At 41.9% G+C, this 16,986-nt stretch overlaps 1 protein-coding gene across 1 annotated transcript in view; it reads left to right on the forward strand.

Annotated features, from left to right (window-relative positions):
• The first annotated feature begins 1,372 nt into the window (after positions 1-1,372).
• LOC116359580 (sodium/hydrogen exchanger 5-like) overlaps positions 1,373-16,986 on the forward strand; it is a 68,179-nt gene continuing 52,565 nt past the window's right edge. Inside the window, 5 exon segments of the mRNA XM_031812417.1 lie at positions 1,373-1,391; positions 2,558-2,719; positions 2,840-2,916; positions 2,918-2,981; positions 4,342-4,505. Coding sequence (XP_031668277.1) covers positions 1,373-1,391; positions 2,558-2,719; positions 2,840-2,916; positions 2,918-2,981; positions 4,342-4,505 — 486 coding nt within the window.

Raw genomic sequence — 16,986 nt, forward strand, 5'->3', positions numbered from 1 at the left:
CACTACATTGAAGTGTTGGGTTCTCTACCTCAGTATCTCAGACACTGTCCACTACATTGAAGTGTTGGGTTCTCTACCTCAGTATCTCAGACACTGTCCACTACATTGAAGTGTTGGGTTCTCTACCTCAGTCTCAGTATCTCAGACACTGTCCACTACATTGAAGTGTTGGGTTCTCTACCTCAGTCTCAGTATCTCAGACACTGTCCACTACATTGAAGTGTTGGGTTCTCTACCTCAGTCTCAGTATCTCAGACACTGTCCACTACATTGAAGTGTTGGGTTCTCTACCTCAGTATCTCAGACACTGTCCACTACATTGAAGTGTTGGGTTCTCTACCTCAGTATCTCAGACACTGTCCACTACATTGAAGTGTTGGGTTCTCTACCTCAGTATCTCAGACACTGTCCACTACATTGAAGTGTTGGGTTCTCTACCTCAGTATCTCAGACACTGTCCTCTACATTGAAGTGTTTGGTTCTCTACCTCAGTATCTCAGACAGTGTCCACTACATTGAAGTGTTGGGTTCTCTACCTCAGTATCTCAGACACTGTCCTCTACATTGAAGTGTTTGGTTCTCTACCTCAGTATCTCAGACACTGTCCACTACATTGAAGTGTTGGGTTCTCTACCATCTACTAGATGGGACAGATTAGGTAGGACGCCATTGGGACCTCTGAATAGATGGGACAGATTAGGTAGGACGCCATTGGGACCTCTGAATAGATGGGACAGATTAGGTAGGGCGCCATTTGGGACCTCTGAATAGATGGGACAGATTAGGTAGGACGCCATTGGGACCTCTGAATAGATGGGACAGATTAGGTAGGACGCCATTGGGACCTCTGAATAGATGGGACAGATTAGGTAGGGCCCCATTGGGACCTCTGAATAGATGGGACAGATTAGGTAGGGCCCCATTGGGACCTCTGAATAGATGGGACAGATTAGGTAGGACGCCATTGGGACCTCTGAATAGATGGGACAGATTAGGTAGGGCCCCATTGGGACCTCTGCCATGTAGCTCTACTGTGTGTGTGTGTGTCAGTGTCATACATTTCATCAGTGGATTTCAAATTCCATCTCCAAGGGAACCCACTTCATCTATCGCTCTGTTCAGCTTCCTTCTCTTCTGTGTTCGTTCTGGAATTGTTTGGTAATGCAGCAGATGGCTGTCTGGGGTCTTGGCGACAGTGATGAGAACAGACTGATAACTGATGTACTGTAGCTGATCTGATAGTGTTGACAGTAGTGATGGAACAAGAGAACAGACTGATAACAGATATACTGTAGCCGATGTGATAGTGTTGACAGTAGTGATGAGAACAGACTGATATACTGTAGCTGATGTGATAGTGTTGACAGTAGTGATGGAACAAGAGAACAGATGTGATTCTCCTTGGCCTGGTACTATCTGATGTGATTCTGCTGGACCTGGTACTATCTGATGTGATTCTGCTGGGCCTGGTACTATCTGATGTGATTCTGCTGGGCCTGGTACTATCTGATGTGATTCTGCTGGGCCTGGTACTATCTGATGTGATTCTGCTGGGCCTGGTACTATCTGATGTGATTCTGCTGGACCTGGTACTATCTGATGTGATTCTGCTGGACCTGGTACTATCTGATGTGATTCTGCTGGGCCTGGTACTATCTGATGTGATTCTATTGGGCCTGGTACTATCTGATGTGATTCTGCTGGGCCTGGTACTATCTGATGTGATTCTATTGGGCCTGGTACTATCTGATGTGATTCTGCTGGGCCTCGTACTATCTGATGTGATTCTGCTGGACCTGGTACTATCTGATGTGTGTTACCTATAGATAGCTATGTTTAAATGTGTCTGTGTTCCTCTCCTCTCCTCTCTCCTTTCTTCTACTTGTCCTATGTCCTCTCTCCTTTCCTCTCCTGTCCTCTCCTCTCTTCCTTTCTCTCTCCTGTCCTCTCCTCTCTCCTTCCTCGCTCCTGTCCTCTCCTCTCTCCTTTCCTCTCTCCTGTCCTCTCCTCTCTCCTTTCCTCTCTCCTGTCCTCTCCTCTCTCCTTTCCTCTCTCCTGTCCTCTCCTCTCTCCTTTCCTCTCTCCTGTCCTCTCTCCTCTCCTTACCTCTCTTTTCCTCTCACACATCCTCTCCTGTCCTCTCATCCTGTCCCTCATCCTGTCCTCTCCCCTCCCCTCACCTCCCCTCCCCCTCTCCCTCCTCTCCTCTCCTCTCCTCTCCTCTCCTCTCCTCTCCTCTCCTCTCCTCTTCCTCTCCTCTCCTCTCCTCCCTCTCCTCTCCTCTCCTCCTCTCCTCTCCTCTCCTCTCCTCTCCTCTCCTCTCCTCTCCTCTCCTCTCCTCTCCTCTCTCCTTTCGTCTCCTCTCCTCTCCTCTCCTCTCTCCTTTCGTCTCCTCTCTCCTATCCTCTCTCCTTTCGTCTCCTCTCTCCTATCCTCTCTCCTTTCGTCTCCTCTCTCCTATCCTCTCTCCTTTCGTCTCCTCTCTCCTATCCTCTTCTCCTATCCTCTTCTCATTTCCTCTCCCCTCCCCTCCCCTCTCCTCCCCTCCCCTCTCCAGTGTTCCACTTCTCCCAGCGGTTCACCACAGTGGTCCCAGAGAGCTGTATGTTGATCTTACTGGGCCTGGTACTGGGTGGCATCGTACTGCTGACCAGTAAGAAACAGCTGTACCAGCTAGAGCCTGGCCTCTTCTTCCTCTTCCTCCTGCCAACCATCGTAGGTAGGTGCCTTCTCTCTGGGGGGGAATCTCAACTGCATTTCCCTCCATTCCTCACAAGTTAACAGGTCATTGTACTCTGTATCCTGTACATATGACAGATCATTTTCTGCATTGATTTAGGTGACGCCGGGTATTTCATGCCCGCGAGGCTCTTCTTTGACAATCTGGGAGCCATCTTACTGTATGCTGTGGTGGGAAACTCTCTGGAATGCCTTCTGTACAGGCTTCTGCCTCTACGGGGTCAAACTGCTGGGGATCATAGGTGAGTCAAGCTGCTGGGGGTCAGGGGTGAGTCAAGCTGCTGGGGGGTCAGGGGTGAGTCAAGCTGCTGGGGGTCAGGGAAAAGGGTCAAGCTGCTGGGGTTCAGGGGTGAGTAAAGCCGCTGGGGGTCAGAGGGGGGTCAAGACGCTGGGGGGGTCAGATGTGAGTCAAGCCGCCGGGGGTCAGAGGTGAGTCAAAGCCGCTGGGGGGCCAATAGCCGCTGGGGGGCCAATAGGCTGTACCCTTACAGTTTTAGACAGTAACCAATAGGCTGTACCCTTACAGTTAGACAGTAACCAATAGGCTGTACCCTGACAGTTTAGACAGTAGCCAATAGGCTGTACCCGTACAGTTTTAGACAGTAGCCAATAGGCTGTACCCGTACAGTTTTAGACAGTAGCCAATAGGCTGTACCCGTACAGTTTTAGACAGTAGCCAATAGGCTGTACTCTTACAGTTTTAGACAGTAGCCAATAGGCTTTACCCTGACAGTTTAGACAGTAACCAGTAGGCTGTATGTAAAATGTGTCTCTGTGTGTTCAGGACCAGAAGGTTCAGGCAGGTCTGATGTCTCTCTGTGTTCAGACCAGAAGTTCAGGCAGGTCTGATGTGTCTCTGTTCAGACCAGAAGGTTCAGGCAGGTCTGATGTGTCTCTTTTCAGACCAAAGGTTCAGGCAGTCTGATGTCTCTCTGTGTTCAGAACCAGAAGGTTCAGGCAGGTCTGATTGTTCCTGTTCAGACCAGAAGGTTCAGGCAGGTCTGATGTCTCTCTGTGTTCAGACAGAAGGTTCAGGCAGGTCTGATGTCTCTCTGTGTTCAGACCAAAGGTTCAGGCAGGTCTGATGTGTCTTCTCGTTCAGACCAGAAGGTTCAGGCAGGTCTGATGTGTCTCTCTGTTCAGACCAGAAGGTTCAGGCAGGTCTGATGTGTCTCTGTTCAGACCAGAAGGTTCAGGCAGGTCTGATGTGTCTCTGTGTTCAGACCAGAAGGTTCAGGCAGGTCTGATGTGTCTCTGTGTTCAGACCAGAAGGTTCAGGCAGGTCTGATGTGTCTCTCTGTGTTCAGACCAGAAGGTTCAGGCAGGTCTGATGTGTCTCTCTGTGTTCAGACCAGAAGATTCAGGCAGGTCTGATGTGTCTCTCTGTGTTCAGACCAGAAGATTCAGCAGGTCTGATGTGTCTCTCTGTGTTCAGACCAGAAGATTCAGGCAGAGTCTGATGTGTCTCTCTGTGTTCAGACCAGAAGATTCAGGCAGGTCTGATGTGTCTCTGTGTTCAGACCAGAAGGTTCAGGCAGGTCTGATGTGTCTCTGTGTTCAGACCAGAAGGTTCAGGCAGGTCTGATGTGTCTCTGTGTTCAGACCAGAAGGTTCAGGCAGGTCTGATGGAGTTCCTGTTGTTTGGAGCGTTGATCTCTGCGGTGGACCCAGTGGCGGTGCTGGCCGTGTTCGAGGAGGTCCACGTCAACGAGACTCTCTTCATCATCGTCTTTGGAGAGTCCCTGCTTAACGACGCCGTCACCGTGGTGAGTCAGCTGTACTCGGATGACAGACGCACAGATTACACTTTTACTCTCTCACACACACACACACACACACACACACATACACACCTTACTAACTGACACGCACACACGCACACACACACACACACACACACACACACACACACACACACACACACACACACACACACACACACACACACACACACACACACACACACACACATACGCACCTTACTAACTGACACGCACACACACACACACGCTGGGCTCACGTTCAAACAATGATGCCCCAAAGCAACAGACAAACTGACATACTGGTTGATTCCTCCCCCTGCTGGGACAGGAGGGTTTTACAGACAGGTAACCATAGAGACAGGACGCTTTGAAGGTCAGTGGAGGGGGGGGGGGGGGGGGGGGGGGGGGGGCTGGAGAGACCAGCTCCACTAGTCTCAATCTGCATCCCAAAATGACACCCTATTCCTCTGGTATATAGTAGTGCACTATATAGGGAATAGGGCTCTGGTCTATAGTAGTACCACTATATAGGGAATAGGGCTCTGGTCTATAGTAGTACCACTATATAGGGAATAGGGCTCTGGTCTATAGTCGTACCACTATATAGGGAATAGGGCTCTGGTCTATAGTAGTACCACTATATAGGGAATAGGGCACTGGTCTATAGTAGTACCACTATATAGGGAATAGGGCTCTGGTCTATAGTAGTGTACTATATAGGGAATAGGATGCCATTTGGGGCACAATTGCACACCTGAAGCTCTGAAGGGGAGGGGATGGGGCTGATCTGTAGCCCTTGTAGCCTCGCCAGCACATCTCTACACCACACACACACACACACAAAAGCTGTGTTCAGGCTCTGTTGAGATGTTCAGACTGGGTGATAAATCTTATAAATGAACAAGACCAAGGCTGACTGGCTGATAAATCTTATAAATGAACATGGATAAGACAGAGTCTGTCTCTCTCTCTCTCTGTCGGTCTCTCTGTCGGTCTCTCTCTCTCTGTCTCTGTCTCTGTCTCTCTCTCTCTCTCTCTCTCTGCCCCCCTCTCTTCTCTCTCCCCCTCACTTCTCTCTCTCTCCCCCTCTCTTCTCTCTCTCTCTGCCCCCCCCTCTCATTTCTCTGTTTGTCCCCAGCCAACCCACTAAACCCGCCACAACAAGCTCCTTTTGTTTATATGACCTGTGACCTTAAATTTGGTAAAGTACCCAGGATTTAGAGAGCGATCACGATTACCCTCTCACGATCACGCCCAGCAGCCCTTATGCAAACACCTCACAACACCACCACTATATAGAACAACCACCACTATATAGAACACCACCACTATATAGAACACCACCACTATATAGAACACCACCACTATATAGAACACCACCACTATATAGAACACCACCACTATATAGAACACCACCACTATATAGAACACCACCACTATATAGAACACCAACACTATATAGAACACCACCACTATATAGAACACCACCACTATATAGAACACCACCACTATATAGAACACCACCACTATATAGAACACCACCACTATATAGAACACCACCACTATATAGAACACCTACACTATATAGAACACCACCACTATATAGAACACCACCACTATATAGAACACCTACACTATATAGAACACCACCACTATATAGAACACCACCACTATATAGAACACCACCACTATATAGAACACCTACACTATATAGAACACCACCACTATATAGAACACCACCACTATATAGAACACCACCACTATATAGAACACCACCACTATATAGAACACCACCACTATATAGAACACCACCACTATATAGAACACCACCACTATATAGAACACCTACACTATATAGAACACCACCACTATATAGAACACCAACACTATATAGAACACCACCACTATATAGAACACCACCACTATATAGAACACCAACACCACCACTATATAGAACACCACCACTATATAGAACACCACCACTATATAGAACACCACCACTATATAGAACACCACCACTATATAGAACACCACCACTATATAGAACACCAACACTATATAGAACACCACCACTATATAGAACACCACCACTATATAGAACACCACCACTATATAGAACACCACCACTATATAGAACACCACCACTATATAGAACACCACCACTATATAGAACACCACCACTATATAGAACACCACCACTATATAGAACACCAACACTATATAGAACACCACCACTATATAGAACACCACCACTATATAGAACACCACCACTATATAGAACACCACCACTATATAGAACACCACCACTATATAGAACACCACCACTATATAGAACACCACCACTATATAGAACACCACCACTATATAGAACACCACCACTATATAGAACACCACCACTATATAGAACACCACCACTATATAGAACACCACCACTATATAGAACACCACCACTATATAGAACACCACCACTATATAGAACACCAATACTATATAGAACACCTACACTATATAGAACACCACCACTATATAGAACACCACCACTATATAGAACACCACCACTATATAGAACACCACCACTATATAGAACACCACCACTATATAGAACACCACCACTATATAGAACACCACCACTATATAGAACACCCCCACTATATAGAACACTAACACTATATAGAACACCACCACTATATAGAACACCAACACCACCACTATATAGAACACCACCACTATATAGAACACCACCACTATATAGAACACCACCACTATATAGAACACCACCACTATATAGAACACCACCACTATATAGAACACCACCACTATATAGAACACCACCACTATATAGAACACCACCACTATATAGAACACCACCACTATATAGAACACCAACACTATATAGAACACCCCCACTATATAGAACACCCCCACTATATAGAACACCCCCACTATATAGAACACCCCCACTATATAGAACACCACCACTATATAGAACACCACCACTATATAGAACACCACCACTATATAGAACACCACCACTATATAGAACACCCCCACTATATAGAACACCACCACTATATAGAACACCACCACTATATAGAACACCACCACTATATAGAACACCACCACTATATAGAACACCACCACTATATAGAACACCACCACTATATAGAACACCACCACTATATAGAACACCACCACTATATAGAACACCACCACTATATAGAACACCACCACTATATAGAACACCACCACTATATAGAACACCCCCACTATATAGAACACCACCACTATATAGAACACCAACACCACCACTATATAGAACACCACCACTATATAGAACACCACCACTATATAGAACACCACCACTATATAGAACACCACCACTATATAGAACACCACCACTATATAGAACACCACCACTATATAGAACACCACCACTATATAGAACACCACCACTATATAGAACACCACCACTATATAGACTATATAGAACACCACCACTATATAGAACACCACCACTATATAGAACACCACCACTATATAGAACACCACCACTATATAGAACACCACCACTATATAGAACACCACCACTATATAGAACACCACCACTATATAGAACACCACCACTATATAGAACACCACCACTATATAGAACACCACCACTATATAGAACACCACCACTATATAGAACACCACCACTATATAGAACACCACCACTATATAGACTATATAGAACACCACCACTATATAGACTATATAGAACACCACCACTATATAGAACACCACCACTATATAGAACACCACCACTATATAGAACACCACCACTATATAGAACACCTACACTATATAGAACACCACCACTATATAGAACACCACCACTATATAGAACACCACCACTATATAGAACACCACCACTATATAGAACACCACCACTATATAGAACACCACCACTATATAGAACACCACCACTATATAGAACACCACCACTATATAGAACACCACCACTATATAGAACACCACCACTATATAGAACACCACCACTATATAGAACACCAACACTATATAGCCTATATAGAACACCACCACTATATAGAACACCACCACTATATAGAACACCACCACTATATAGAACACCACCACTATATAGAACACCAACACTATATAGAACACCACCACTATATAGAACACCACCACTATATAGAACACCACCACTATATAGAACACCACCACTATATAGAACACCACCACTATATAGAACACCAACACTATATAGAACACCACCACTATATAGAACACCACCACTATATAGAACACCACCACTATATAGAACACCACCACTATATAGAACACCACCACTATATAGAACACCAACACTATATAGAACACCACCACTATATAGAACACCACCACTATATAGAACACCAACACTATATAGAACACCTACACTATATAGAACACCACCACTATATAGAACACCAACACTATATAGAACACCACACTATATAGAACACCACCACTATATAGAACACCACCACTATATAGAACACCACCACTATATAGAACACCACCACTATATAGAACACCACCACTATATAGAACACCACCACTATATAGAACACCACCACTATATAGAACACCAACACTATATAGAACACCACCACTATATAGAACACCACCACTATATAGAACACCACCACTATATAGAACACCACCACTATATAGAACACCACCACTATATAGAACACCAACACTATATAGAACACCACCACTATATAGAACACCACCACTATATAGAACACCACCACTATATAGAACACCAACACTATATAGAACACCACCACTATATAGAACACCAACACTATATAGAACACCACCACTATATAGAACACCAACACTATATAGAACACCACCACTATATAGAACACCACCACTATATAGAACACCAACACTATATAGAACACCACCACTATATAGAACACCACACTATATAGAACACCACCACTATATAGAACACCACCACTATATAGAACACCACCACTATATAGAACACCAACACTATATAGAACACCACCACTATATAGAACACCACCACTATATAGAACACCACCACTATATAGAACACCACCACTATATAGAACACCACCACTATATAGAACACCTACACTATATAGAACACCACCACTATATAGAACACCACCACTAACACTATATAGAACACCACCACTATATAGAACACCACCACTATATAGAACACCTACACTATATAGAACACCTACACTATATAGACTATATAGAACACCACCACTATATAGACTATATAGAACACCACCACTAACACTATATAGAACACCAACACTATATAGAACACCAACACTATATAGAACACCACCACTATATAGACTATATAGAACACCACCACTATATAGACTATATAGAACACCACCACTATATAGACTATATAGAACACCACCACTATATAGAACACCACCACTATATAGAACACCACCACTATATAGAACACCACCACTATATAGAACACCACCACTATATAGAACACCACCACTATATAGAACACCACCACTATATAGAACACCAACACTATATAGAACACCACCACTATATAGAACACCACCACTATATAGAACACCACCACTATATAGAACACCACCACTATATAGAACACCACCACTATATAGAACACCACCACTATATAGAACACCACCACTATATAGAACACCAACACTATATAGAACACCAACACTATATAGAACACCACCACTAACACTATATAGAACACCACCACTATATAGAACACCACCACTATATAGACTATATAGAACACCATAGCTATATAGAACACCACCACTATATAGAACACCACCACTATATAGAACACCTACACTATATAGAACACCTACACTATATAGAACACCACCACTATATAGAACACCACCACTATATAGAACACCACCACTATATAGAACACCACCACTATATAGAATACCAACACCACCACTATATAGAACACCACCACTATATAGAACACCACCACTATATAGAATACCAACACCACCACTATATAGAATACCAACACCACCACTATATAGAACACCAACACTATATAGAACACCACCACTATATAGAACACCACCACTATATAGAACACCAACACTATATAGAACACCAACACTATATAGAACACCACCACTATATAGAACACCACCACTATATAGACTATATAGAACACCACCACTATATAGACTATATAGAACACCACCACTATATAGAACACCACCACTATATAGAACACCACCACTATATAGAACACCAACACTATATAGAACACCAACACTATATAGACTATATAGAACACCAACACTATATAGAAAACCTACACTATATAGAACACCACCACTAACACTATATAGAACACCAACACTATATAGAACACCAACACTATATAGAACACCACCACTATATAGAACACCAACACTATATAGAACACCACCACTATATAGAACACCAATACTATATAGAACACCTACACTATATAGAACACCACCACTATATAGACTATATAGAACACCAACACTATATAGAACACCACCACTATATAGAACACCAACACTATATAGAACACCACCACTATATAGAACACCACACTATATAGAACACCACCACTATATAGAACACCACCACTATATAGAACACCACCACTATATAGAACACCACCACTATATAGAACACCACCACTATATAGAACACCACCACTATATAGAATACCAACACCACCACTATATAGAACACCACCACTATATAGAACACCACCACTATATAGAACACCACCACTAACACTATATAGAACACCACCACTATATAGAACACCACCACTATATAGAACACCACCACTATATAGAACACCACCACTATATAGAACACCAACACTATATAGAACACCACCACTATATAGAACACCACCACTATATAGAACACCACCACTATATAGAACACCACCACTATATAGAACACCACCACTATATAGAACACCACCACTATATAGAACACCACCACTATATAGAACACCACCACTATATAGAACACCACCACTATATAGAACACCACCACTATATAGAACACCAACACTATATAGAACACCACCACTATATAGAACACCACCACTATATAGAACACCACCACTATATAGAACACCACCACTATATAGAACACCACCACTATATAGAACACCACCACTATATAGAACACCACCACTATATAGAACACAACACTATATAGAACACCACCACTATATAGAACACCACCACTATATAGAACACCACCACTATATAGAACACCACCACTATATAGAACACCACCACTATATAGAACACCACCACTATATAGAACACCAACACTATATAGAACACCACACTATATAGAACACCACCACTATATAGAACACCACCACTATATAGAACACCACCACTATATAGAACACCACCACTATATAGAACACCACCACTATATAGAACACCACCACTATATAGAACACCACCACTATATAGAACACCACCACTATATAGAACACCAACACTATATAGAACACCACCACTATATAGAACACCAACACCACCACTATATAGAACACCACCACTATATAGAACACCACCACTATATAGAACACCACCACTATATAGAACACCACCACTATATAGAACACCACCACTATATAGAACACCACCACTATATAGAACACCACCACTATATAGAACACCACCACTATATAGAACACCACCACTATATAGAACACCAACACTATATAGAACACCACCACTATATAGAACACCACCACTATATAGAACACCACCACTATATAGAACACCACCACTATATAGAACACCACCACTATATAGAACACCACCACTATATAGAACACCACCACTATATAGAACACCACCACTATATAGAACACCACCACTATATAGAACACCACCACTATATAGAACACCACCACTATATAGAACACCACCACTATATAGAACACCACCACTATATAGAACACCACCACTATATAGAACACCACCACTATATAGAACACCACCACTATATAGAACACCACCACTATATAGAACACCACCACTATATAGAACACCACCACTATATAGAACACCACCACTATATAGAACACCACCACTATATAGAACACCACCACTATATAGAACACCACCACTATATAGAACACCACCACTATATAGAACACCACCACTATATAGAACACCACCACTATATAGAACACCACCACTATATAGAACACCACCACTATATAGAACACCACCACTATATAGAACACCACCACTATATAGAACACCACCACTATATAGAACACCACCACTATATAGACTATATAGAACACCACCACTATATAGAACACCACCACTATATAGAACACCACCACTATATAGAACACCACCACTATATAGAACACCACCACTATATAGAACACCACCACTATATAGAACACCACCACTATATAGAACACCACCACTATATAGAACACCACCACTATATAGAACACCACCACTATATAGACTATATAGAACACCACCACTATATAGACTATATAGAACACCACCACTATATAGAACACCACCACTATATAGAACACCACCACTATATAGAACACCACCACTATATAGAACACCACACTATATAGAACACCACCACTATATAGAACACCACCACTATATAGAACACCACCACTATATAGAACACCACCACTATATAGAACACCACCACTATATAGAACACCACCACTATATAGAACACCACCACTATATAGAACACCACCACTATATAGAACACCACCACTATATAGAACACCAACACTATATAGAACACCAACACTATATAGCCTATATAGAACACCACCACTATATAGAACACCACCACTATATAGAACACCACCACTATATAGAACACCACCACTATATAGAACACACCACACTATATAGAACACCACCACTATATAGAACACCACCACTATATAGAACACCACCACTATATAGAACACCACCACTATATAGAACACCACCACTATATAGAACACCAACACTATATAGAACACCACCACTATATAGAACACCACCACTATATAGAACACCACCACTATATAGAACACCACCACTATATAGAACACCACCACTATATAGAACACCAACACTATATAGAACACCACCACTATATAGAACACCACCACTATATAGAACACCAACACTATATAGAACACCACACTATATAGAACACCACCACTATATAGAACACCAACACTATATAGAACACCACACTATATAGAACACCACCACTATATAGAACACCACCACTATATAGAACACCACCACTATATAGAACACCACCACTATATAGAACACCACCACTATATAGAACACCACCACTATATAGAACACCACCACTATATAGAACACCAACACTATATAGAACACCACCACTATATAGAACACCACCACTATATAGAACACCACCACTATATAGAACACCACCACTATATAGAACACCACCACTATATAGAACACCAACACTATATAGAACACCACCACTATATAGAACACCACCACTATATAGAACACCAACACTATATAGAACACCACCACTATATAGAACACCAACACTATATAGAACACCACCACTATATAGAACACCACCACTATATAGAACACCACCACTATATAGAACACCACCACTATATAGAACACCACCACTATATAGAACACCAACACTATATAGAACACCAACACTATATAGAACACCACCACTATATAGAACACCACCACTATATAGAACACCAACACTATATAGAACACCTACACTATATAGAACACCACCACTATATAGAACACCACCACTATATAGAACACCACCACTATATAGAACACCCCCACTATATAGAACACTAACACTATATAGAACACCACCACTATATAGAACACCACACCACCACTATATAGAACACCACCACTATATAGAACACCACCACTATATAGAACACCACCACTATATAGAACACCACCACTATATAGAACACCACCACTATATAGAACACCACCACTATATAGAACACCACCACTATATAGAACACCACCACTATATAGAACACCACCACTATATAGAACACCAACACTATATAGAACACCCCCACTATATAGAACACCCCCACTATATAGAACACCCCCACTATATAGAACACCACCACTATATAGAACACCACCACTATATAGAACACCACCACTATATAGAACACCACCACTATATAGAACACCACCACTATATAGAACACCACCACTATATAGAACACCACCACTATATAGAACACCACCACTATATAGAACACCACCACTATATAGAACACCACCACTATATAGAACACCACCACTATATAGAACACCACCACTATATAGAACACCACCACTATATAGAACACCACCACTATATAGAACACCACCACTATATAGAACACCACCACTATATAGAACACCACCACTATATAGAACACCACCACTATATAGAACACCACCACTATATAGAACACCACCACTATATAGAACACCACCACTATATAGAACACCAACACCACCACTATATAGAACACCACCACTATATAGAACACCACCACTATATAGAACACCACCACTATATAGAACACCACCACTATATAGAACACCACCACTATATAGAACACCACCACTATATAGAACACCACCACTATATAGAACACCACCACTATATAGACTATATAGAACACCACCACTATATAGAACACCACCACTATATAGAACACCACCACTATATAGAACACCACCACTATATAGAACACCACCACTATATAGAACACCACCACTATATAGAACACCACCACTATATAGAACACCACCACTATATAGAACACCACCACTATATAGAACACCACCACTATATAGACTATATAGAACACCACCACTATATAGACTATATAGAACACCACCACTATATAGAACACCACCACTATATAGAACACCACCACTATATAGAACACCACCACTATATAGAACACCTACACTATATAGAACACCACCACTATATAGAACACCACCACTATATAGAACACCACCACTATATAGAACACCACCACTATATAGAACACCACCACTATATAGAACACCACCACTATATAGAACACCACCACTATATAGAACACCACCACTATATAGAACACCACCACTATATAGAACACCAACACTATATAGCCTATATAGAACACCACCACTATATAGAACACCACCACTATATAGAACACCACCACTATATAGAACACCACCACTATATAGAACACCAACACTATATAGAACACCACCACTATATAGAACACCACCACTATATAGAACACCACCACTATATAGAACACCACCACTATATAGAACACCACCACTATATAGAACACCAACACTATATAGAACACCACCACTATATAGAACACCACCACTATATAGAACACCACCACTATATAGAACACCACCACTATATAGAACACCACCACTATATAGAACACCAACACTATATAGAACACCACCACTATATAGAACACCACCACTATATAGAACACCAACACTATATAGAACACCTACACTATATAGAACACCACCACTATATAGAACACCAACACTATATAGAACACCACACTATATAGAACACCACCACTATATAGAACACCACCACTATATAGAACACCACCACTATATAGAACACCACCACTATATAGAACACCACCACTATATAGAACACCACCACTATATAGAACACCACCACTATATAGAACACCAACACTATATAGAACACCACCACTATATAGAACACCACCACTATATAGAACACCACCACTATATAGAACACCACCACTATATAGAACACCACCACTATATAGAACACCAACACTATATAGAACACCACCACTATATAGAACACCACCACTATATAGAACACCACCACTATATAGAACACCACCACTATATAGAACACCACCACTATATAGAACACCAACACTATATAGAACACCACCACTATATAGAACACCAACACTATATAGAACACCACCACTATATAGAACACCACCACTATATAGAACACCAACACTATATAGAACACCACCACTATATAGAACACCTACACTATATAGAACACCACCACTATATAGAACACCACCACTATATAGAACACCACCACTATATAGAACACCAACACTATATAGAACACCACCACTATATAGAACACCACCACTATATAGAACACCACCACTATATAGAACACCACCACTATATAGAACACCACCACTATATAGAACACCTACACTATATAGAACACCACCACTATATAGAACACCACCACTAACACTATATAGAACACCACCACTATATAGAACACCACCACTATATAGAACACCTAC

This window comes from Oncorhynchus kisutch, unplaced genomic scaffold (assembly GCF_002021735.2).
Source record: "Oncorhynchus kisutch isolate 150728-3 unplaced genomic scaffold, Okis_V2 Okis03b-Okis08b_hom, whole genome shotgun sequence".
NCBI classification, from domain to species: Eukaryota; Metazoa; Chordata; class Actinopteri; order Salmoniformes; family Salmonidae; genus Oncorhynchus; species Oncorhynchus kisutch.